The following is a 27,203-nucleotide window of genomic DNA, read 5'->3' on the forward strand; positions in this document are numbered from 1 at the left end:
ACTGAGTAGATCAACATTACTGAGAACTTCATTTTTCTTTACGTTCAGATATTGTATGATGGACACAGTTTGCTGGTCATGTGTTGCCTCAATTTTTATCTCATTGTTTGACAGCTAATTAAGGAAAAAATAAACAATTGAGGGGTCTGAGACTTAAACAGCAAGTTGGATACAATTAAGGCAAAAGAAGTCAATTAGGAGCAAAAACTGGTCACTAATTAAAAAAAGGATTAGAAGGAAAACCTGCAGACACTCCAGGATCAGAGTTGGACATCCTGTCTTGTAGCAAGTAACACTGGCAATTTTGTAATATAGGTTTGTAAAAGATATTTCAATTAGGGTAGGTGTAGAACATATTAAAATGCATGTATGTAGTATAAACTAATGTTTACTTGGAAAGAAAAAAATTTATATATGTAAATATGTGTACACACTCAAAACAAACACATACACACACACACACACACACACACACAGAGTATGTGTGTACAAAAAAAAAAAAAAAAAAAAGCTAAGCTACAAAATAGGGTGGGCAAAGGTCTACCCAGACCCTATACTGGCCCCATGCCTGATGCTAATTATACTTACCTCTTTTTTCAATTGAAAGTGTCTACAGTTGTTACCCTAGTCACATTGGCTAGCACTGCTTCCTCACATTTCTAAAGTCTTACGCTGCGTTCCATTTACCTCAGATATCAGAGCTGGGAATGACATCACACTCAAGCTGACCACGTTTCAGTCACACATTTGGAAAAACAATACAGATGTGTCAAGGAAAACCTTTGTTGTGCTTGCTCTTTCAAAATACAGACAACTACTGTACAATGCATTATGTGGTATTTTGTACATTCAAACACTGTAGTAAAATGTCCACAGAAAGTGTGAACGACTAATTTAACGAGACACAAATAGACAGACGTAGTAATACACAGTATAATACCATAGCTTTCGCTAAATTTCATGGTGCATGTCCACATTTTGGATTGACATCATAATCTGCCAGGTAAACACAGACTTAATAGACAAGGCCTGGGCTTCTGTCTTGTGAGAGCATTCCAGTTGAAAATTCCATCTAGGGATTCAGAAATTCTGACTTCCCAGTTCAACAGAATGCAGCATTAGCTTCAAATCCCTGACCTTGGCACTGTATTCTTCTCACATCCCAGAGACATGAATTCATAAACTGGGTACGCAGCTTTGGCAATAGATGGACAGAAAGATGTTAAAGGACTCTTGATTAACCAATTGACTAACCAATACCACTGAATAACCTGAGCTTTTTCTCAGTACATTGTTATTTAAAAATACAAGATATAAGCTCTTATTTACAGTATTTCTTCTTCTTCTATCAGTTGCTCCCATTAGGGGTCGTCACAGCAGATCATTTTTAATCTCTTCCTGTCCTCTGCATTTTGCTCTGTTACACTCACCACCTGCAGGTCGTCTCTCACCACATCCGTAAACCTCCTCTTAGGCAGTATTTAAATATCTTGGGCAGTACCTCCTCTTACAGTATTTGATATCACCAAAATTTAGCAAGTACATTTATGTTAAAAAAAGTTTCCAAATACTAAAAACAGCATTATAATATTAAAGAAAAAAATATTCCTTAGCTAAGTTACTGGAATATTGAGACACATTTCAACATTTATGGAACAAGAAAAGAAACAATGAGAATAAATAAAAAAAAAAAAAGGTTTAAATAAAGCTAGAAACTGTCCGGGCGGCACGGTGGCGCAGTGGGTAGCGCTGCTGCCTCGCAGTTGGGACACCTGGGGACCTGGGTTCAATTCCCGGGTCCTCCCTGCGAGGAGTTTGCATGTTCTCCCCGTGTCTGCGTGGGTTTCCTCCGGGCGCTCCGGTTTCCTCCCACAGTCCAAAGACATGCAGGTTAGGTGGATTGGCGATTCTGAAATTGGCCCTAGTGTGTGCTTGGTGTGTGGGTGTGTTTGTGTGTGTCCTGCGGTGGGTTGGCACCCTGCCCGGGATTGGTTCCTGCCTTGTGCCCTGTGTTGGCTGGGACTGGCTCCAGCAGACCCCCGTGACCCTGTGTTCGGATTCAGCGGGTTGGAAAATGGATGGATGGATGGATAGAAACTGTCCATATGTGTTGTAAGGCTGGTATTTCTTGAACAACCCTTCAACTTTGGTTCCAACACCTGGAAACTTTTTTTAACATAAATGTACTTGCTAAATTTTGGTGATATCAAATACTGTAAGAGGACAGAAGGCAGCACACACTCCTCGTTTCCTGTACTGGGCCAATGTCCAGTCAGTCATTAATTGAAGCTGCTTATTCAGGTTTAAGATTGTGGAGAGCCAAGAGCATAAAGCTCAAGTCAGGAACCATACTTGAAGTGGGTGCCAGTCTTCTGCAAGAGACATTCTTATTGAGCTGAACGGGTCGAACAAATACTCACCTACTGTCTTATTCTCACATGGATGTCTAGCTTCAATGCCTGCAGAGGAAGACAGTGATGGAAGAGTTCTCCAAACTGACAACCTGTTAGGACAGGTTACAATTAAATGCAGTTTACCAGTCTTCAAAGTTATATGTAGGTTACAGCTGACTTTCTGTGTACATTGCTGTTTTCTAGACTCAATAGACTTTATCAAATACTTTGCCATGTATTCTCAAAAAACTTACACTTATTTGAGCCCAGCTTCTCATTTATATATACATGTTTTTTGATATGTAATTGCAGAAAGGACAGGCCAAACAGATGAATGCTGTCTCACAAATTCAGCACAGCGAGTTCAAAGCCTGAACTCTTGTGTGGAGCCTACATGTCATCCCTATGTTTGCAGGTTTTATCTTCCCATTAGTTTAGGTCCTGTGTGAGTGAAGTTGAGTGCATGAGGATGCTCTGCGATGGACTGGCACTCTCCTTCAGATTTGATTTCTGTCTTCAGCCTCCCATGGTGTTTAAGTAGAATGAAGACGTCTAAGAATGTTAACCTCTCTGTTGATGTGTCAGTTGTATACGTTTATTGCTAGAGTGATTGGCTAATTGTGAAGAGCAAAACAGGTTGGTATGATTCACATACAGTTTCCTGAAACTGACACTAACATTTATTTAACGGGCAATTTCACAAGTGCAAAATGCAGAACTTACTCAAGGGTTTTCTAGGGTTTTAAATTTTTTTGGGGAAGAAAATAAGGACTGTTATTCCAATAGCCTCATGGACCCTTCCGTGTTCAACTGTCTTTGCTGTAATAATAATAATACATTTTATTTATATAGCGCCTTTCCCATGCTCAAGGCACTTACAGAATATAATAAAGAACAGCAGAATATACAGTATATAGCATTGTACAAACCAGATAAATAAATAAAGAAGATTAAGACAGTAAATTCTGAGAAAAAAACAGACAACATAATTGATGGTCTAGCACACACATACAGGTTACATTGGCATCTTGACAGAGAAGTAAACTGAGAGAAGGGTAATAAAGTCAAGTAGAGCTAAAAGCCTTCCTGAACAGATGAGTTTTGAGTTGTTTTTTAAAAGAATTCATGGAGTCAGCTGACCTGATTAATTTTGGTAGGTCATTCCAGAGTCTGGGCGCTATACAGCTGAAGGCCCTGTCACCCATGGAGTGTAGATTAGTGTGAGGCACAACAAGATTACCAGAATCAGAGGACCTTAGTGGGCGGGCAGGCACATAGTGATGGAGAAGGTCACTGATGTAGTTTGGTGCGAGGTTATTTAAGGCTTTGTAGGTTATTGGTAGGATTTTATATTCGATTCTGAAGGACACAGGGAGCCAGTGAAGACGGAGCAGGATGGGTGTGATGTGCTCGCTGTTGCTGGTTCGAGTAAGGACTCTTGCAGCTGAGTTTTGAATAAGCTGGAGCTGTGATATAAGATTAGAAGGGGCACCTGCCAGTAGGGAATTACAATAATCGATGCGGGATGTGATAAAAGCATGGACAAGTTTCTCAGCATTAGAGAAGGAGAGGAAAGAGCGAACACGGGATATGTTACGGAGGTGAAAGTAAGAAAGTTTCTTAATGTGATTTATGTGAGCGGAATAAGTGAGGGAGGAATCAAAAATGACACCGAGATTTTTTACAGTAGTGGCAGGTCTGATGAGATCACCGCCAACATAGACTGGGAAGGAGCTCATTTTATTAAGTTGCATTTTAGTCCCAATTTGCAGGAGTTCAGTTTTATTGCAATTTAATTTTAAAGAGTTCTGCTCCATCCAGGTTTTAATTTCACTAAGGCAGGTTGTGAGCTGAGAAAGCTCTGATGAAGTTCCACTTTTAACATTGAAGTAGAGCTGAGTATCATCTGCATAAAAATGATAACCCAATCCATAACTACGGATAATATGGCCAAGGGGAAGCATATAAATACAGAAAAGCAGAGGACCGAGGACAGAGCCCTGAGGGACTCCTTGTGTGACTGGCACAGAGTTGGATCTGCTGTTGCCAAGACTAACAAACTCTTGCCTATCAGTCAGATAGGACTTGAACCACTGGAGGGCAGTGCCAGAAATACCCAGCATGTTCTCCATTCTGGACAGTAGGATGTCATGTCTGACAGTGTCAAATGCTGCACTGAGGTCTAACAGAATTAATATGCTAGTTTGTCCAGAGTCTGCTGCCATAAGCAAATCATTGGTTACCCGTAGCAGAGCAGTTTCACAGCTGTGCCGTGCCCTGAAACCAGACTGAAAGGGTTCCATCAAATTATTAGAGGTTAGGTAATTGGTGAGTTGGGAAGCTACAACACGCTCAAGAACTTTTGACAGGAAAGGTAAGTGGGAAATAGGCCGGAAATTGTTAAGATTGTCAGCATCAAGGCCAGACTTTTTTAACATTGGGGTTACAGAAGCAATTTTAAAAGTGAGCGGCACGGAGCCAGTGTCAAGGGATGAGTTTATTATTGTTGTAACAGTCGGGATTATGGCATGAAGGCAGGATTTAAGTAGTGTGGTGGGGATGGGGTCCAGTACACAAGTAGTCGGCCTCATCTTACAAAGCAGGTTATTAACAAACGCAGAAGTGACTGGTGAGAACTTAGAGAAGGAGCTGGATGGAGTGGGAAAACAGGGAGAGATATAAACAGATCATATATTTATGTTAGTTGAATTATTTAGATCTTTAATTTTGTTACGGAAAAAGTGGAGGAATTCCTCACAGACCTCAGTAGAAGAGGTAGTTGGACCAGATGCGGGTTCGAGTAGTTTATTAACTACAGAGAACAAAGCCCTTGGGTTATCATGGCCACTTTCTATTATTCTGCCATAATGGGTGTTCTTGGCAGAAGTTAGTGCTTCTCTGTAAGCTCTTTGGTGGTCAGAGAAAGCCTGGATGTGAACAGTGAGGCCAGTCTTATGTGACATTCTCTCAAGGCGTCGGCCAGCTGCTTTCATAGATCGCAATTCTGAGTTATACCAAGGAGCTGAACGTTTAAAGGAAACCTCCTTATGTTTTAAAGGAGCTATTTTATCTAATGCTGAGTGAAGGGCTGTGTTATAGTGGTCAACAAAACTATCTAGTGTTGATGGAATAGGTGCAGACAGTAAAAGATCAGAAATGGATCCAGAAAGGATAGAGGGACAGATATTTTTAAGGTTTCTGTAAGAAATTTGTCGTTTACAGGTAAGAGGTGGGAGAGGTAATGAGACAGTGAAAAATACTGCTTTATGGTCAGACAGTCCCAAATCAGTGCTGTAAATGTTGGCAACAGATAGTCCAGAAGTGCAGATCAGGTCCAATATATGACCGCCGGAATGGGTTGGAAAATGTTGTGTCAAGTCAAAACAGTCCAGTAAGGACAGGAATTCATTCCTCAGTTTAGATGTGGGGGTGTCAATATGGATGTTGAAATCACCAAGAAGGATAATTCTCTGAGAGTAAGAGCTTAGGTGGGTCAAAAGTTCAATCAGATCGGATAAGAAGGATGCATTGTATTTTGGGGGACGATAAAGAACAATGAGTGAGACAGGACCTGATTCCGTTATTAGTTTAAGAGCCAGGCACTCAAAAGACAATGGACAGTCAATTGGGATTCTTTTAATGTTTAAGTCTTCGCTGATAATTACTGCAAGTCCGCCGCCTTGTCTTGAGCTGCGAGGCTCTGAGTGGAAAGTGAAACCAATTGGAGTCGCCTCTGTGAGAGACGCAAATTCGTTTGGTTTTTGCCAAGTCTCCGTTAAACACAGAATATCAAGTTTGGTGTCAGTGATGAGTTCTGACAGCACCAATGCTTTGCCATTAAGAGACCTCGAGTTAAACAGTGCAATATTACATAATGAGGCTTCTTTCTGCACAGAGCCACAATCAGGGTTTATTTCTACATAATGCAAATTTGGGACACCGACAATTCTATTTCCAGGGTCATGAGAAGGACGGCGTATTCTTGAGCAAATGCTGCCGGTGGTCTTTTCATTCGCAGCCCGGCGGTGGCGGCGACCTGACCCGCGATGTATATATTTCGGGCGCTGCAAAATACCGGCATCCTTTAGGATGTTGCAGTCAGACCATTTGCTCTGTAATTTGTACCACCCTTGTAAAATCAACTCTATTTATGCTACTCATTCACATCACCAGGGAGAACAATACATTTTTTTTCTTTTCTAAATGTGACATATTTTCTGAAGACACACTAAACCTAACCTTGTGCACATTACTTCATTTTATCCACAGGAAAACTCAGCACACAGAAAGTTACTACTGCCAAATCCCTCCCCCTCGTTACCCAGCATCCGCCTTATCCAAGCTGAGGATACACACACTTCCAGTAATTTTTTACCACTAGAGATTTTCATGTAAACATTAAATAATAGACAGTTTTGTGTGGAATTCACTCATGAAAATGATTCCTAACAGGAAACAAACGCCTTTCTTCTTGTGTAAAATGGCCCACAGTTTGCAGGAAGCAAAACACAATTTATTTTTCAGGATTTTTTGTGAAGCAAAGTCCTCAGTTTCACTCCAGGTTTGATTTCCAACAAATTGTTTTGCTCATCACTATTGGCTAACCGGCTTTCTTAACAGAGGTCCATTTTTTCCACAAGATGGGTTAACCTCCAGGTAGGGTGCCAGCCCTTCTTCATATGAAAAGATACGGGAACAAACTATCATCTGTAGGTCCAAATACAGTATAAGAGTGGTGTGTAACAGTAAAAAACAGAGAATCAATAATAGCCAGTCTTAACTACAAACTACTGTATCCTAACTCATCTGAGAATGCAAAACTTTACTCAAACAAGAAGAAAACGCAAGCTCAGAAATGACAAATCAAATTACACTGCCATTCTCTGCAGAGTTTACATGTTCTTATAATTACACTTGCGAAATTTATATAGAAACCAATAAATGCTATGGTGCTGGCAAATTTGACATTGATAGAAGCTCAGCCTATGGATACTTTGATGTGTACACAGGTCAGTATCTGTCCTACATTCATCAATACATTTTTAAAATATTCCAGGCAACGGAAATATATATACACTTTGCAATTAATGTGGAAAGTTACCAGCACACAGAGTGTCAGGCTCCTCACTCCACAACCAAAGCTCATCTTCCCCCCCAAAAACACTTTAAATTCCAAAATTAAGAAGTTGGAAAATGTATGTGTGGTGTAACACTCTGGTGTGTTCCAGAATCCATATAACTAACCGAGAATGCTAAACCGGATGATGGACGCAGGCACATCCGGCAATGGGCCGTAGCTGCAAAAAGACGTACTGCGCAGGCGCAAAAAGAGTCCGCGAGAGTCAGCTGAGGAGCCGAGAAAGGCGGACAAAAGAGGGCGAGAGAGGCGGATGAGGGTCCGCGAGAGGCGCAGGCGCAAAAAGAGTCCGCGAGAGTCGGAGAAAGGCGGACAAAAGAGGGCGACAAAGGCGGATGAGGGGCCGCGAGAGGCGGACAAGACCACAGAAAACAGGAGTGAGCACATACAAAAAGGAGTCACAGAAATGAGGCGCAACAAGCACCTAAAAAAGGAAAAGGCACAAAAAAAAGTAGTCAAACGCAGGGAAAGCACGAAACACATTGCACACGAAACTAAACACACCAAAAAAAAAGAACAGACGAGCGCACAACAGCAAGGCACGACCCCCCCCCCCCCACCCTACAGGCACGGGACGGGACACACACCAAGAGGGGGATTCAACAAGCCCATGGAAGACAAAAAAAAAGAACACAAAACCGCCCCACAGACCCTACAAGCAAGGGACGGGACACACACAAAGAGGGGGATTCAAACAAGACACAGGAACACAAAAAGAAAGAAAACGCTCGCGCAACAACAATCCCCCCCACACATCCATAAGAAGTGACACCCAAAGCCACATATTCTAAAGTGAACGTCGACACCTTCACACTAGGCAGCATAGGTGTCGGCATAGGTGGATGTCCTTTCAATAATGCACTGTTAACCGTTCAACTGCAGAAAAGGATACATATTAACAGTGAGTGCGATCCTCCTTATTACTTATCCATATTTCGCATGCTAAGAAAGAAACAAGTCATGAATACACGGTCACGGGTACAAAACAATTCGGAAAGGATAACGGGAACAAACACACGAACACGAAAGAAACAAGAAAATAGACGGCGGCGCATAAAGCGCGCTTAAAAATGTCTCGGATCAAAAAACGCAAAGCACAAGTGACACCGTTACAAAGACATGCCCAAATGGACAGACACAATGAACGTTGACGCATTCAGCGCGCGTGTCAAAGTGCTGCATCGAAAGAAGCACGATTTCAAACCGAAACAGCTCGCGTGTCACACATACAAAAAAGGGAGCAAAGAGACAGAATAAATGAACGGAGACGTGAACAACGCGCAAATAAACTGACAGAAAAAAAAAAAAGCAAGACGCGAAAAGCACCAAGCTCAAATGACCGACATACAAAAACGGACAAGGCTCGATACAAACAATGCACGGCGTAGACTAAAACGGACTTTGCGCAAAGCGGAGGCGAATAAAAAAAAAGAAAAAAATAGCGCGTCACAAATAATGGACATGCAACAAAAAGGCAATCAAACGCAAAAAACGAAACATGCCCGTTGCGGACATCAACGCCACACACCTGTTAAACGCTTACGCAAAATGACTGAAAACGCCTTCAATAAGGAATCCACTATTGAGGAAAATTCATTGGGATTAATGAATGTCATTTGCAATACAAGTAATGAATTTACACGTTGTTGTCAGTCAAAAAGGTCAGATTAGACTGCCTCCTTTACATTCATATCCTGAATATCTAAAGAAGCTTCTAACTAACGATGTGCCTGAAAGTAAAAACTTTATGAACTGCATTAGATCCTACAATAGTTCATTTGCTTTTCCATCAACCGGAGTACATATCAGGCCACCAAAAGGCAATGGCCCATACTGCTTTCGCATATGTGGACAAATATTGCATCGCATTGGAACAGTGCACCCTGAAACGAATCAACAACGCAAATATGCACAAATCTACATCCTAGATCCAGATGAGGCAATCTATCAACGCATGAACCTTCCTGAAAACAAACAATGCACAGAGCTTATAATGAGAAACGTCTCTCATGTCATAAACAATCACCCATTAGCTAAGTCTATAAAAATGCTACATGAAGTTTAAAAGGAGGCAAATACAAAAGCAAATGCAGAAGGTATAGCGGCAACTACATTTGCTTTGGTCTTGATAAAGGACAAAGAACAAGATCGAAGATGATACAATCTGCCCGTCGTTAATGAAGTGGCAATTGTCTTTCAAAGTAAACATGGTGAGCCTCCATTTCACAGAGATATTGTTCTACATTTACGTCCTGATGAAAACAACACACCTACATTCCAACGCATGGACATTTGCTTTCCGCTTCTTGATACTTTATTTGATATTTCTATGCGCATCATCCAAAGCTGCACACTATTCTATATCTAATTCATACATCTCACTCTTTGTCATGTCCCAACGCCAGGGGTTGGCGAGCGAAGCGAGCAGGGGGCGGAGCCCCCTAGTTTAGTTATAAGATATAAAAGTTGATGTGCTGTTAATACTTGTGCAAGAACTATGACTAAAATATTTTTTATTTATAACAAAATGATACCAAAAAGGTAAAAACCCAATAACCACCCAGCAAGTAAGCAAAATAAATACAATCCCCTACTTTCTCAACCTTAGTAATAATATCACACCACTCAATTAAAATAAGAGCTTGGAAAAGAACAGATTTATTGCTATCATGGGAATACCAAAAGTGAAAACATCTTTTATGTCTTAAAATGCACAAGGATGCCTCGTAGTAAGGTGACCTGGGTTCGCTTTCCAGGTCCTCCCTGCATGGAGTTTGCATGTTCTCCCCATGTCTGCGTGGGTTTCCTCCGGGTGCTCCAGTTTCCTCCCACAGTCCAAAGACATGCAGGTTAGGTGCATTGGTGATTCTAAATTGGCCCTAGTGTGTGCTTGGTGTGTGGGTGTGTGTGCGCCATGTGGTGGGCTGGCACCCTGCCCAGAGTTTGTTTCTTGCCTTGTGTCCTGTGTTGGCTGGGATTGGGTCCAGCAGACTCTCGTGACCCTGTAGTTAGGATATAGCAGGTTGGATAATGGATGGATGGAATACACAAGGAAAAGCAACTCTTCAGGTTGTAACCCCAACTCTTTGTCAAATGTTATACAGTAATCCCTCCTCCATCGCGGGGGTTGCGTTCCAGAGCCACCCGCGAAATAAGAAAATCTGCAAAGTAGAAACCATATGTTTATATGGTTATTTTTATATTGTCATGCTTGGGTCACAGATTTGCGCAGAAACACAGGAGGTTGTAGAGAGACAGGAACATTATTCAAACACTGCAAACAAACATTTGTCTCTTTTTCAAAAGTTTAAACTGTGCTCCATGACAAGACAGAGATGACAGTTCCGTCTCACAATTAAAAGAATGCAAACATATCTTCCTCTTCAAAGGAGTGCCTGTCAGGAGCAGATCATGTCACAGAGATAGAGAGAGACAAAAGCAAACAAATCAATAGGGCTGTTTGCCTTTTAAGTATGCGAAGCACCACGGCATAAAGCTGTTGAAGGCGGCAGCTCACACCCCCTCTGTCAGGAGCAGACAAAGAGAGAGAGAGAGAGAGAGAGTTTGTTTTTCAAGCAAAAATCAATACGTGCCCTTCGAGCTGACATGCAGCTGCACAAAAGATAGCAACGTGAAGATAATCTTTCAGCATTTTTAGACGAGCGTCCGTATCCTCTAGGTGTGCGAACAGCCCCCCTGCTCAATCCCCCTACGTCAGGATCAGAGAAAGTCAGCGCAAGACAAAGAGAAAAGTAAGTTGGGTAGCTTCTCAGCCATCTGCCAATAGCGTCCCTTGTATGAAATCAACTGGGCAAACCAACTGAGGAAGCATGTACCAGAAATTAAAAGACCCATTGTCCGCAGAAACCCGCGAAGCAGCGAAAAATCCGCGATATATATTTAAATATGCTTACATATAAAATCCGCGATGGAGTGAAGCCGCGAAAGGCGAAGCGCGATATAGCGAGGGATTACTGTATTACTAAGCAAGTGTTTTAGCATGGTACTAGCTGGAGTTCTGCTCTGTCCTTGCTCTTTGCAACACTCAGCCCTTCATGCCCCATAGAAACCGTTAAATGCAGTGTGGTCCTTTTTAAACATCTGATGGCTCAAATCACTGCAGTTCCCTTTCTGACCACATGCTATCTTTATATCATGTAGGAGAAGCTGCATTTTTATGTGTAAGTAATTAGTTCAAACACTTTTCAGTAGCAGGTTAATTAAGTCTGTTCCTTACAATAATATTGTACAGCTAATGCAGCTGGGAGGTAGTTTACACTGTAACATAGTGATAGTTCCATCTTCACTTACTGAATGTTGCTTACAGAAATTCTTTTCGCTTCCATTCATTTCTAAATAAATGACTTTTTTGGTTGTGCACATGCCTCCCACGGAGTTTTGACTAACTCATACAGGGGATCTGAGTGCCTGTCAGAAGAAGAATAAAAAAGGAAAAATACACAAGGTGAAGTAACTGCTATAAAGGTGAAATTGAAACAGTAAACTAATTTGTAGTTGAAGTTGCACATAACGTTTCTTGGTTTTAAGATAGGCAAGATCTCAAATTTTTTTTTTGTTCTTTATTTCGCCTTATACAATTTCTTGTATTAGGAATTTGGTAGTTTTCGCATACCCCTTGGGGTCAGAGCGCAGGGTCAGCCATTGTACAGCGCCCCTGGAGCAATTACAGGTTAAGGGCCTTGCTCAAGGGCCCAGCAGAGCAGTGGCCTTTTTGGCAGTGACGGGGATTCGAACCGGCAACCTTCGGGATACCAGCACAGATCCTTAGCCTCAGAGCCACCAGAGCTTTTCAATTGGAGGTTTTGAAATTTCAACACATGGTACTGTTCTGTACTGATCTGTTTGAGAACTGTCGCGACAAATTTCCTTGAAGAATAAGTGTGCTACATATTAATAAAATTGGGCCATTGGAGTTGTTTCATGTAGGTAGACAAATAGACATGGCTACTGCAACAGGTGCTTCGCACATCATATACAAAACAACTGAAAATTACCTACCAATAAAGTGATGGTCTTTTCATGCATTGTACATGTTATTATGCTCATTACTTGTTTCAAGACACCATAAAAACAAAACAAACAAAAAAAAAAATCATGGCCCATGCTTTAATTTTAATTTCGGCAATTTTGCAAACACCACCCAGATTTCATAAAAATCTGTTTTCTCCTTTTATATGATTTGATAATAAATTGAATTTTATGGATATAAACAGTACCATTTCTAAAACTAACCAAAACATTTCACACATAACAGCCAATGAACCTTTGGTGAAGTGTACATCTATAATTGTGTCCTTGACAGCCAACAACATATCCATTAAGCCAGAATTAAGACCAGATTTGTCAATGTACAGAAGTTTATAAGGCTACCAATGCTACAGTGTCCTAGTATGTATTTTACTTATTTATTAACTAAAACCATACACTTGTATCTACTTCAGCTGCACGTTTGCTATTTTGTTCCAGCTTCCCATAGAAGGCTATCCCTTTCTCCAAATGTCATTTATTGAGCTTAAAGAATACTGCAGGATTTACTATGTTGACACAATTATGTATTTTAATAGTTTATCTGGCTTCATGACAGGTCTTTTCTGCTCAAGATCTGAGTTTGATATCTTTTAAGCTATCAGAAGGTCATGTTCCCTCTAAAACCCTTGTCATATTATACAACATTTCCAGCATTTGCAGTTGTAACTTTTTACTTATATAATCTTAGCCAGTTAGGGACAGTCACAGCAGGTGCTCATGTCTGCCAGTTGTGTAATGTTACCTTACAGCGACTCTGTCAAAGTGACCCGAGACAAGGTTTGATGTTGTTTTAAGATGAAGGGTTAGGCTCATGTGAGTGCAGCAGCTCACTTGGAAGAACAATGCATACTGTGCAGCTAAAAAGAAAGAAGGAAAACAGGTGTTTTGGACAACAAAAAACAGAACACAGACTTGTCTGTCTGATGCTTCATGTTTGTTGTACCATGACAGAATGGAAAAAGGTGAGCAGAGATCTTAGCTAAACTTACCACACCTGGAAAACTTTTATACTGCTACCACTGCTGTCAGGCAGAGCGTCAATTTTCTGTCAAAATGGGGCAATACGTTGGACTTGTGTAACTGTGCTGAGAAGTTGTGAAGTTATCATGTAATCTGTCATCCCCTGCAATTCCCAGATATGTAATCTGACATCCTCAAGGTGATGAGATCTAGTAACCGCAGTCATTACGTTTGATGTGCATAGTATGCCACCAGTCTTGATGTTTCTCTACACAGATTGAAGCAAAGCTTTCATTTGTCACGGAAAGACAGTCCGAATCCTGTAAAAAATATAAAAGCCTGAGAAATAAATAAACATTCAAACACCTAATCAGGGATGTTCATTGCCATGTAATTAAAAACATAGTATTTTGGTAAACTCCAAAAGTTTTATTTTTAATTAAAATCACATAAAGACTTGCATAAATACATATAAAGATATTTCCAGAACATACCAATGTCTACATCTTTACAAAATGCAATACACTTACAACTAAGCAAGCAACTAAAGCAAAAACATGATGCTTTTGTTTTGGCGGAAACTGCCAGCAAATAACTGGCATGTACAATTTGAACTGCAATCTTGCTTTATTTTCTCCTGTAATATTACCAGAAAAGAATAAAACTACAGCACAAAATTAAAACATTATTAAATAATGACTGGACCAAACATTTTAATTGTAACATAGCTGGAAAACAACCAAACCCTTTTAAACATTTTTACCCTCATCTCATATCAATAGGTGATGCACATTCAAGGCAAAACGTACCACCCACTTTTAAATATAAGCTGTTATTGAGTAACTATGAAGTAATCTGGATGAACACACACCTACATATAAAATCTGCAGCAATGAACAATTTCAAAAACTTGTGTAAAAAGCCTGAGCAGTAAATAATAAGAACTGTAATATAATGGCGGGATGTTAAAGCTCTTCATTATATGAAGAGCAAGGATGGTCATGTCTCAAGAGCTTTCATACTTGACACAGAGAAAAAAGTAACAGAACAAGGCACACCAAAAGATTGCGGAGAATTAACAGTGGCAGTCAATATCTGAGTGGAGATGTGGGCTATGCTTCAACACAACTTTCCCCCTACAAAACAGTGGCTGACTAAGGAACTGGAAGCATTTACAATTTCAAAAATGAAAGTAAATCCAAAAATATCTGATGTTCCCAGCACATGATTTTTCCCAATTAAATCTATAATTTTAGCAGTAAAACTACAGGACAGTATGCACAATAAAAATGCTAAATGATTATCTATTTAGAGCAAAATTTACTGGAGAGATTTTGCTCAAAATCAATAGGCTTCTAGTCTTGAAGTAGTCTAATAACCTGAGGCAGGTTTCATTTGGGCTGTTTTGAGTTATCATGCAGATCTACAGATTTGCGTCCTCACGCACTTAGGGATCACTCAGAAATTGGTCATATTGGTTTCAGGGATGCCTGAAACATGATAAATCTATAACTTTAAATTTTCAAGATATATTAAAGTAAAAAAACATTTTCAAAAGACAGTAGTTGAACAAGCATAAATAAACATTACAACATGATTTAACATCTGCTGTTTCAACCTCATACACCCATTGCTAATAAGCTTTAATAGGTAAAAAGTAAAGAGCATGCACAAGTATGAATTGCAGAAAAAAAATTACTATATATAATATATATACAGTGGGGCAAAAAAGTATTTAGTCAGCCACCAATTGTGCAAGTTCTCCCACTTAAAAAGATGAGAGAGGCCTGTAATTTTCATCATAGGTATACCTCAACTATGAGAGACAAAATGAGAAAAAAAATCCAGAAAATCACATTGCAAATAAATTCTTCAAAAATTAGACAAATTATGGTGGAAAAAAAGTATATGGTCAGTAACAAAAGTTCATCTCAGTACTTTGTTATATACCCTTTGTTGGCAATGACAGAGGTTAAACGTTTTCTGTAAGTCTTCACAAGGTTTTCACACACTGTTGCTGGTATTTTGGTCCATTCCTCCATGCAGATCTCCTCTAGAGCAGTGATGTTTTGGGGCTGTCGCTGGGCAACACGGACTTTCAACTCCCTCCAAAGATTTTCTATGGGGTTGAGATCTGGAGACTGGCTAGGTCACTCCAGGACCTTGAAATGCTTCTTACGAAGCCACTCCTTCGTTACCCGGGCGGTGCATTTGGGATCATTGTCATGCTGAAAGACCCAGCCACGTTTCATCTTCAATGCCCTTGCTGATGGACGAAGGTTTTCACTCAAAATCTAACGATACATGGCCCCATTCATTCTTTCCTTTACATGGATCAGTCGTCCTGGTCCCTTTGCAGAAAAACAGCCCCAAAGCATGATGTTTCCACCCCCATGCTTTATAGTAGGTATCGTGTTCTTTGGATGCAACTCAGCATTCTTTCTCCTCCAAACACGACGAGTAGAGTTTTTTTCATCTGACCATACAACATTTTCCCAATCCTCTTCTGGATCATCCAAGTGCTTTCTAGCAAACTTCAGACGGGCCTGCACATGTACTGGCTTAAGCAGGGGGACACGTCTGGCACTGCAGGACTTGAGTCCCTGGCAGCGTAGTGTGTTACTGATGGTAGCCTTTGTTACTTTGGTCCCAGCTCTCTGCAGGTCATTCACTAGGCCCCCCCCCCCCCCCCCGTGTGGTTCTGGGATCTTTGCTCACCGTTCTTGTGGTGAGATCTTGCGTGGAGCCCCAGATCAAGGGAGATTATCAGTTGTCTTGTATGTCTTCGATTTTCTAATAATTGCTCCCACAGTTGATTTCTTCACACCAAGCTGCTTACCTATTGCAGATTCAGTCTTCCCAGCCTGGTGCAGGTCTACAATTTTGCTTCTGGTGTCCTTTGACAGCTCTTTGGTCTTGGCCATAGTGAAGTTTGGAGTGTGACTGTTTGAGGTTGTGGACAGGTGTCTTATATTGATAACGAGTTCAAACAGGTGCCATTAATACAGGTAACGAGTGGAGGACAGAGGAGTTACAGGTCTGTGAGAGCCAGAAATCTTACTTGTTTGTAGGTGACCAAATACTTATTTTCCACCATAATTTGCAAATAAATTCTTTAAAAATCAGACAATGTGATTTTCTACATTTTTTTTTCTCATTTTGTCTCTCATAGTTGAGGTACAGTAATCCCTCCTCCATTGCGGGGGTTGCGTTCCAGAGCCACCCGCGAAATAGGAAAATCCGCGAAGTAGAAACCATATGTTTATATGGTTATTTTTAGAATGTCATGCTTGGGTCACAGATTTGCGCAGAAACACAGGAGGTTGTAGAGAGACAGGAACGTTATTCAAACACTGCAAACAAACATTTGTCTCTTTTTCAAAAGTTTAAACTGTGCTCCATGACAAGACAGAGATGACAGTTCTGTCTCACAATTAAAAGAATGCAAACATATCTTCCTTTTCAAAGGAGTGCAAAGCAAGCAGTCAAAAAAAAAATCAATAGGGCTTTTTGGCTTTTAAGTACCGCCGGTACAAAGCTGTTGAAGGCGGCAGCTCACACCCCCTCTGTCAGGAGCAGGAAGAGACAGAGAGAGAGAGCCACAGAAAAACAAAGTCAAAAATCAATACGTGCCCTTTGAGCTTTTAAGTATGCGAAGCACTGTGCAGCACGTCTTTCAGGAAGCAGCTGCACACAGCCCCCCTGCTCACACCCCCCTACGTCAGCGCAAGACAGAGAGAGAGAGAGAGAGAGAGAGAAAGTAAGCCGGGTAGCTTCTCAGCCATCTGCCAATAGCGTCCCTTGTATGAAATCAACTGGGCAAACCAACTGAGGAAGCATGTGCCAGAAATTAAAAGACCCATTGTCCGCAGAAACCCGCGAAGCAGCGAAAAATCCGCGATATATATTTAAATATGCTTACATATAAAATCCGCGATGGAGTGAAGCCGCGAAAGGCGAAGCGCGATATAGCGAGGGATCACTGTATACCTATGATGAAAATTACAGGCCTCTCCCATCTTTTTAAGTGGGAGAACGTGCACAATTGGTGGCTGACTAATACTTTTTTGCCCCACTGTGTATATATATATATATATATATATATATATATATATATATATATATATATATATATATATAATATATATAATATATAATATATAATATATATATATAATATATAATATACATACACACACACACACACACACACACACACACACACAGTATATATAAAAACCGAATATTGAAACCATGGTAAGTAAAGGAAACTCCCCTGCATTAAAAGATATGCAAAAATAAACATGCTTATTTTCTTTGGGTTATTAGTTGGCACATTTTTTAAACACACTAAATCTAATATATGCATTGAAAATATATTGAAAAAAATTAACAGAAAATCCTTTTATTCCAACTGCAATATTTAGCATTTTTTTAAGTTTAATTCAGGTCACATCTCAGTACCAACAACATACAGACCGACAGCGTCAAGATGTGTAGCTTCATATTATGTCACTGGATTGTTCAGACAACGTTTTGTAGGCACCAAATGATGCACCATCACTTCCTGGTGAAAATAATGCGCACTTCAGTTTTTAGTAATAAGATTAACTAGGATATACACTGTAGCTGCTTTGGGGATTGCTGTTTTTAGATAACAATTGCCTGTAGAAAATAGTTTGAATCCTCTGTTTTAAGTCAAAGTGCCCTGAACTGAGAGTAACAAAGTTCCAAGTAAATGAGAAATCTTATACAGGCATCAAGCATATAAAAAAATGGAATGTCAATAGGACTTTTACTCCTCTGAGGGCGGATTGCCTGTTTTCATTATTAAAGCCCCTTTATTAAACCTTCTGAAGTACCTACAGACTGCACTACACAGGAGGGAATCTACATCCTGAAGCAAGCCTGAGTCAATCCAGTTCGGCTTACTTCCAACGGATGGTCGTATTCTTGTATCACATACTAAATTACCTGCTACATGGTGTGAATTGGGGCTTTCATTCTTCACTTTTTCACAAGACAATATAAACTTGGATTTCTACTGGAGGCTTGTAAATTTCACTTTATTTAGTTCTCTCTATTATAAAAACTTTTTTAGAAGGATTGGAAGGAGAGGAGACGTGTTTTTCTCGGAGACACTGTAACGTCCTACGAGACAAGGCAGTGAGACAAAAGGAAAGCTGCTGTACAGGTTTTTAAATGTTCGAAGCGCTGCGCGACATGCAGATCACGCAGCACGGCAGCAGCAACGCGAGCGGCAGATACACAAAGTGGGGACGCAAAGCACACCTCAGGTAGGGGGTGGGCGAGTGAAGCGAGCAGGGGGCAAAGCCCCTTAGTATTTAAAAATCTTTTAAGGTTACTGAAATCTAAAGGTAAATCACCATATTACAAACCATGTAGAATACCATCATCTTGCAATATAGCCTAATTAAGAACATAGATAATACAGTATTTACAGTGTGGCTCTTCATACTGTGTATTTAATATGCATAAAACATGTAGCAGACTTTTTATTGGTTATCTAATGCATGAAATATTTATTTATTATATATTTATTACTTAGAGATACCATGGCAAATCAAAAACTTAAAGCAATTTGAAAATTACCCTGTAACCAAACAGATAGAAGCTGACACAATACAACGCATTCCTGATGGCTTATGGGTACTTTGAACACACACAGGGCAGCACATTGCCATTATTGTAGTTAAAGCCAAACACAAAAATGAACATGGGCACCCTGCTGTTGGATTGCACCATTGTTGAACAACGTGCCATAGTAAGATTTCTTTGGACAGAAGAAGTGAAACTTGGATTTATAAAGGTAAACTGCTCAAGTTAGATTTAAAATTTTAAATCAAAAATGAGAAATTTGACTTCTTCATCTTGAGATAAGACATTACTTTTGCAAGGGGTGCGAACATAAATCAAACATTTTCTGAGGGTGCAGGGCATAGAAAAGGTTGGGAACCACTGGTTTAAAGTGATAGCTTCCAAAAAAGACATTTCAAATGTTTAGCATAACATCTTAGAAAAGCACAACCACACAAATAAAAAGAAGCCAATGTCTATATCTTGTATGAGGAAACAAACTTACAATCTTCAACCCTTTTCCATGTTCCCAATACCCAAAACAAATACAGTTTAAATGAAAATCAGAGTTTTAGATAGTGACATACTCCAAGAACTCAATGGAAAGCAGCATCATACGATGCCACTCTAAACAAATGTCTGAGGTTGGTTTGCTAACAAACAATAAATACTTTCCGCTTTCAATAATGATTAACACGTCAAAAAATCAAAAATTACTGCTTTGAGGTTCATCATTGCAGTAGCCACATCAGATTATTTCCCAATTACTTCATCCAGGTACTGTTTAAATGAGTGCATTTGCTGAACATAATTTTGATTTCAGCTCTTCCACAAGTAAAATAAATTGTTTACACTGATTATACTCTTTCATTCACTACACTGTTCTCTTAATTTTAATGTGCTTTTTAATTTTACACATTAACTGTATGGCATGATAATATCAACATTTATATAGAGAATTTTAATAATTATGCAGCAAATAAAGCATTGTATTATTTATTTGGAAAAATATATCTGTAAGCTACTGAGAGTTCTTTGTAAGTAGAAAACTGTACTGCTACCTTTACTGTATTTAGTCCACTACTACATTGACATTATATGTGGCCATCGTATCATAAGAACACTTAAGCTGACAATTTACATGAGGTTCAGGTGCCAGCAGACATGTAAATGTTACACTGGTAATGAAGAACCACACTCACTTCAAAAAAGCAAAAGTCTATAGTTTCTATAAATCTGCACCACACCTCTGTAATTCTAAGAATGAAAATGTCCTTATTTATGAGGTTCAAAATGTTTTGAAAATAAGTTGAAATGGCAAGGACAAATTATCAAAAAAATAAATAAAAAACAACAACAAACATGCATCAGAATTTTGCTGGTAGACATTTTCACAATTGGCACATACAGTATCATTACAATGTAACATTATTAAACCTTGCAATTGTAGTGGGGAGTGCCAGACTGCCTCACAATTCTGTTATTACAAAGAAAGGCTTTGTATAAAACACACAAAAATCACTGAATTGCAGTTGCTTAATAGTCCCACCACATATGAATGTGATCACCCACACCTGCAACATTATGTTATTTATTTTTTCTTTTTTTTTTTAATAATGTTGTGATAACCAAAGACATGTCATCATACATGAGCAATTGATTGTCACTAGTTTGGCACTTCCCAAGTGTTACTGCCAAGTATGGAATTACTCCGATACCAGGTACATACAGCACAGGATATATAAAACATATTGCTGTTTCCTATCTGGCAAATTCTCATGATGTTAAATTAAACACATTGCACATTATGCAATGACATAAGAAAATATTAAATAATTATTTTTTTTTCTTTTAAAAAGTTCCTCGGTTTCAATAAGTCACATTACTTGCTTTGAATTTGTACTTAACAGTTTGATTCAACATTACATTATCTAGACTGCAATAAATCATTTCATTTTAAAAGAATTTGAGCTCCAACTTGTCATTTAAAAATGTACAGCATATTGCATAAAATAGGGGACTCTAAAAGACTAAGCACACTTCACACAGAGAAAGAATTCAGCTGGTCTTGCACAGTAAAGCATCTTGTGATGGTGCACTGTGTTAACAGTAGTATATAAAATAATAATGGATTAGACTAATTGAAAGTGAAATTCTGCACATGCAGTCCACAAACAAGCCTTCGTGCTTTTTGTGCACCTACAATTAAAGTCACAATGCATTAAAAAAATCATTTATGACAAAAATGAATAACTTTAATGCAAGAAGATTTTTTGGAAATGTTTTCTGGTTTTCTTTTCCATATAAAGCTAAAGATTATTTTGTAATTCTTCTAGAATAACATAGCTTTAAAATACAAGGCCAGCACTGGGGGTTCTGAATAGAAAATCCTAACAGTTGAACAACCTGGACACAAGCTTGTTCATTCAGTTGTCCTGTCACCCATGATGCCATGCCCAGTTGTCTGTTGAGTTTACATGGATGATGCATGTGCAACAAATGTAGCATGTTCAAAGTGTTCACTTGCCTTATCACCACCCACCCAAAGCAAAGACATTTTTTGCTTGTGGAGGCCAGCTGAATGTAATTCTTATAAAATGTTTTTATAAACATTTAAAAAAAAACAAGATATGATATTAAATAATTGGTATTACAATATGTATAAATGTATTTTAAAACTTGTAAACTGCCAAACATTAATTGTTGATAAAAAAAAAAATACAAATGTTATGTTACTCACAAAAGGATGTTGTCAAATTAACAGACCAGGAAACAGAAAGTCCATAAAGATTTTCATTGAATCAATACTGACAGAGAGAAGAAAAAATGAATAATAGATGTATGCCGTATATCAATCACCATTATTTAAAAAGATGTAGATTAACAAGGCAAGCGGAAAATCACATCAAATTGAATGAATTCAAACTTTTTGGCATATTTTGGCTATGCACTACCATAGTTAAATGAATATTAAACGCTTAATAATAAATTGACTACTTTTACAAGTTATACCATTTTGAGAGTTCTTTTTGGCATCATTTTTCAGTCATTTTCTGATTTAAATAGTTATATGACTTGTGTTTTACATTAAAATAATGCAAAGCATTGCTACATGACAGAACCAACATATATCATGATTCTTGCTATCTCACAGATGTTTTTTGAATCCACAATGGCTCATGGGGAAAACAAAAGCTTTAAATGTATTTAGAAAAAAGGTACATTAAGGGGTAAAGCAGGGTACGCAGTTGAACATCTCTAATCCAGCAGGTTTAGAAAGTATGGTTACATATGAGAGGCTGTCTTACTAATGTAAATTATTTTAAAGCCAAAGGAAGGGTACAAAAGTTGGTGCTGTAAGTTATCTTAAAGATTAAATTTTCAATTTTTTTCTTTTCAAAATTGCATTAACTTATTTAAATTTCTACATGACATTTGCAAGGAAAAAATAATCTTTTACAGGTACAGTTATGGCTGGATCTGCCATGCGGGTTGACCTGGGTGCACACCCTGCGGCCCTTCTTGCAAAGGGGCCTTCACATGCACGAGAGAGAGAGAGAGAGCGAAAAGTGTGACAATAAGATGATTTTTTTTTTTTTTAAATTTTGCCTGCTCTGGTACTTTACAATGGAGAGTATGAGGCATGGATGAAAAACTGAAAAATTTACCAAATATGTCCATTTTTCAAGTTGCTGAATGTTCATCTGCACCCTGAGATTACACACACATTGTAAAATAGTTTATACATGTCATTTTTGAACAAAAAAAAAATATTATGACTTTCAGGCATTTTAAAAGAAGACCAGCTATGTGTGATAGCTCAGCATTTAGCTGTCCTGTGCAACAACTTTTCATAAACCTCCCAGGGACGTGGTTTTCTCTTGAAAGACCAAATCACAGTAAATGTTTTGTGCCATGTGGTTTGTTTTGTCTTGATTTACTTCCATATTAGGTGAGAACTCCTACAAGCGAACAGAAAACATATCCTTACCATGAGAAAAACAGTGCCTGGAATATGCAATAAAAATGTTTTTTTCCTGGTCCCTTATGTTTGTCACAAATATGTGGCGGAAACGCAGAAGGCATATTTTCTTATATGAAACGTTTTGACGCTTTATGGGTTAGTTTTTAGTCTTTTATTTTCAGGAGGTACCCTATAGCCTCTATTATAAAGTGCCAATGCAAGCAAGATTTTTCAAGTTTATAATGTAACTTCAGAACGTGTGTGGCAAATACATATATACCATGTTTGTGAAGAAACAACTTTGACTTCAAAAATACTAAACTTATCCTTTAAATTAACGTTCATTAACCACACTATCAGGAGAAAGATGATTTCTTGCAGATGTGATGTTGCTCAGTTTGTTACATTCATTGTAATACGTTAATGAACAAAAAGAAAGGCAAAGTTGACCTTTTATAATGTTTTGGATTTTTTTTCTACTACAGTCTCTGTACTTGATTATTACTGACATATGTGATGTTCATAGTAGTACGTATGCCTAGTGGAGGTACCTTTTGAGCTTTGACACAATGGGGCCAGTGGGGTTCTTAATCAAGCCTTGGGTACATATATTCCGATAGAGAAACTGTGGATATTTTGTAAGCAATATGGATCACAGGATATTCTTTGGGTCGTTCAGCTTTAAAATTTAATTGCAAGTGTTATTGATCTAGAACTATACTAAATTACTTATTAGACTTATAATTAACATTCTGTCTTGCCCAGCTCATAAAGAGCTAACTTGACAAACCTAAAACTTGTTGCTGCTTTTTGAAAAGAGTTGATTTTTTTCTTCATCAAAAAAATGAAGATGATGTGTAGGTATGTTGTGCTTTTTTTCTCAATTTCATAACTTTAATAAGAAAATGTTTGTGTGTGTTTAAAGACATTTAATTCAAAAGCCTGCATGTAATAGCTATACTTAACAGTAATCAAGAAGGTTTTTCAGCCTTGTTAAAAAATTAATCTGTAAATTATAACGCAAAGGCACATTTGCTATAATTTTAAATCAAGATAATGAAAAGTGAAGGAAGTGCTAACTTTCTTATTAAAGGGAAACTCAATATGTGTTTACCAGCATTTATAATGAGTGAATAATTTCATGAGTTTTTTTGAAATCAAAACTAAAGACAAATTACATTAGAAACTTCTGGATTGCACAAAGCTTCTGTAAAGATAAAAAAAATGTTTTAGCAAAATTAAATAAAAATGAGTAACTTAAATTCAAGTTTCCCACTGTTAGTAAAACACTTTTTCAGATGTCACTTGAACTCTAGAAGTACATTTCTGATTGTTTTGTAGAAATCCAGCTTTTGTAAAATTTTTACTCTATTGCTAAAAAAACAGACAAAAAGGTGACAAGCTCTTCTGCAAAGACTTCAGACAACAAAAAGACAAATTCACTGACAAAACATTTAAAATCAGAGATGCAGCCACACAGATCCATGCATCTAAAACAATGCACATTTATGCATAACCATACAGAATTCATCCAAAAGTTCTCAGAGGACAGACAGTACATCTTAATTTCTTTTTAAATTATTGTTGTACACATTCCTACATCTAACTCTGAATAAAAAAGCAATGGTTCATATACTGTACACAAAAAATAGTCAGCACTTTCTGAAGTATATAAGGACACTTGAATGTAGGTCACGTTCTGCACTGCTCTACAACATGGACAGGCACTATTAGAGCCAAGCACTGTAAAATGACCATAATGAATTAAAGGCCACCAGATGCTTGCACCAACAGCTGAATTAGGAAATCAAATTAAATAAAAAATGGTAATGAAAGCAAAGTTAGGTCACTCACATTAGAGATCTCTGCCTCTTTTTTCAATTAATATGAGTACTGTCATTATAAATTAAAAACAAATGTCTAGTTTGTAATTAATCATTGCAGGCACTATGCACTGAAATGTTTTGGTGGAGAATTTTTCTTTACAAGGCCAGATTGCTTCGAGACCCTGAAATTACAAATTTGAGAAAAAAGGTCCTAACAAATAAAAGAGTTTAAAAGATCTTCAACTACAGTAAAACCACAATGTATTGCTATCACCTTCCCCAAAAATAAAAATGAAGTTAACTGTAATATAAAACCCTCAAAATAAACATGACAACAGGATAAATGTCTACAGTGTCAACACCTTTAAGCTTTGAAAGGAAGGTGGATGAGATTCCAGACAGCCTACCTACACTGTAGTTGTGTATTGAGCTATACATGGATTCGAGCTGCAAGACCAAAAACGGTCTGCTTCAAAGGTAGCAGACTCTCCAAATAAAACTATTAGGAAAAAATATATAAGCACATACTATATACATTTCATAAGATTGTAAAAAAATATCTGATTTCCAAAGCACAGAAAACAAAACTAGGACGGTTTAATACTTCAAAAGTTAAGAGATAGTTCATTTTATCAGAGACTGGGGTGAAAGGAGCAGCTTAGGGACAAGTCAGAAAGAGAACAGTACATTTTTCCTTCTTATTTTTAATGCAGGTGGAATCTTTACGATGTTTTGGTTTTCCTTGCACGTGGTGAAGTTCTATCCTCGTATTTCAACACTCCATTCACAGCATTACCTATCATGAAAAGAAAGAACAAGCTTTTAGAAGACATTCTCGTGAACACAAGACAACTGTAAAGAAACTGTCACCTTTATACACTGGGAACATCAAATCATCTTACTTTGTTTTTTTACAGGTTTACAGGGACATTATTGGCACTTGTATGCAGTACAGTGACACTGCTACTTGGAATCGCTATTCAGCATGTAACATGTCAGCACTCTCTGGCACTATGAACAGTGAGCAGAACTAGCTTACCTTATAAAACTCATATATGTCAATATTAGATTTGAGTACGGAATGGGAAACTTGAAAGTACACTTTATTAGAAAGACCCAGGGGTTGTTTTTGACTTGTTACTGTTTACATCCAGACAGAAGCAATTAAGAAAACTAAATAGGATGTTAGGTTCGATGTGTGGAATACAAGTTGAGAGAGGTTTTGTCTAGGCTATGTGACACACAGGGCAGGTCACTTCTGGCATTCTAGGTGCAGTTTTCATTTCCATATTACAAAGAAGACATAGCCGTGCAACAGGAAGTATAGGGAAGAGTGACTAGGCTGATTCACGACTGAAAAGTACGAGCTATGAGGGAAGATTTAAGGGAGATGAAACAAGTTTTTCACACATGAAAAACCAAAGGCAAATGGAATAAATTATGTAATTTGGGTGTAATTAGACAAGCTTTTGTGGAGGCTTTGATATTATTTGCACCTGCAGTTTTTACAGGAGGGTTTCCATGTTTTGTAAATTGTTCTGTATTTGAAAGTTGTTGCAATTTCACTGTTTTCAACTTTTGCTTATTATAAGATATCACTCATCCCATTAGCAACCTAAATTAGTTGCTATGTTTTAATTCCAATCTTACATACAGTATATATCAGAGATTGGACTGTGATATGATTTGGCTAGAAAGCTATAGTGCCACCATGTAAGTTGCTCCAGCTAACCACACCACCGGACATCCTCAAATCTCCTGACATGTGTGGACACACCTACCGTAACACCCTCACTCAAATCCAGAGTGTTTTGGATGACCTCCAGCAGAGCCCTGTTGAATGCCCATTTCACATATGGAATCTGATGGAGTGCAGTCAAAGACAAAATCATAATCCTTATAAACATGTTACAGCACTGGGTAAAAAGCTGGTCTAGACTCTATGTGATATTTAAATTGTATTAGTTAAATAGAGTATGTAAGTGTAAAAGTCTATGCAGAAGCACTGCTTTCTCTTTTAAATTACCATACTGTTTTTAAAGATTTCACAATGATGAATAGATCACAGATCCATAAGACACATAGAATTACAAATCATATCAGACATGTTTCAAATACAAAACAAAACTCAATGCTTTTGGTCTTTCCATAACAAACTGTCCCTCCATCTATTTAATTAATACAATTTAAATATCACACAGGTGTTGTGCAGAACTAGTCATTCCTGGCACCATCTCTCTCTTTCTAAATGCAAGCATAGTGTAATAATAAAACAC

At 38.3% G+C, this 27,203-nt stretch overlaps 1 protein-coding gene across 1 annotated transcript in view; it reads right to left on the minus strand.

The window, feature by feature from the left end:
- Nucleotides 1–17,978: 17,978 nt before the first annotated feature.
- The window catches only part of zgc:113278 (Translocating chain-associated membrane protein 1-like 1-like), an 84,339-nt gene continuing 75,114 nt past the window's right edge, over nucleotides 17,979–27,203 (minus strand). Inside the window, exon 11 of the mRNA XM_028811629.2 lies at nucleotides 17,979–25,723. Within this exon, the coding sequence (XP_028667462.1) occupies nucleotides 25,650–25,723 (74 nt within the window). The 3' untranslated portion in view covers nucleotides 17,979–25,649. The remainder of the gene's footprint in view (nucleotides 25,724–27,203) is intronic.

The sequence above is a fragment of the Erpetoichthys calabaricus genome, chromosome 10 (genome assembly GCF_900747795.2).
Source record: "Erpetoichthys calabaricus chromosome 10, fErpCal1.3, whole genome shotgun sequence".
NCBI lineage: Eukaryota > Metazoa > Chordata > Cladistia > Polypteriformes > Polypteridae > Erpetoichthys > Erpetoichthys calabaricus.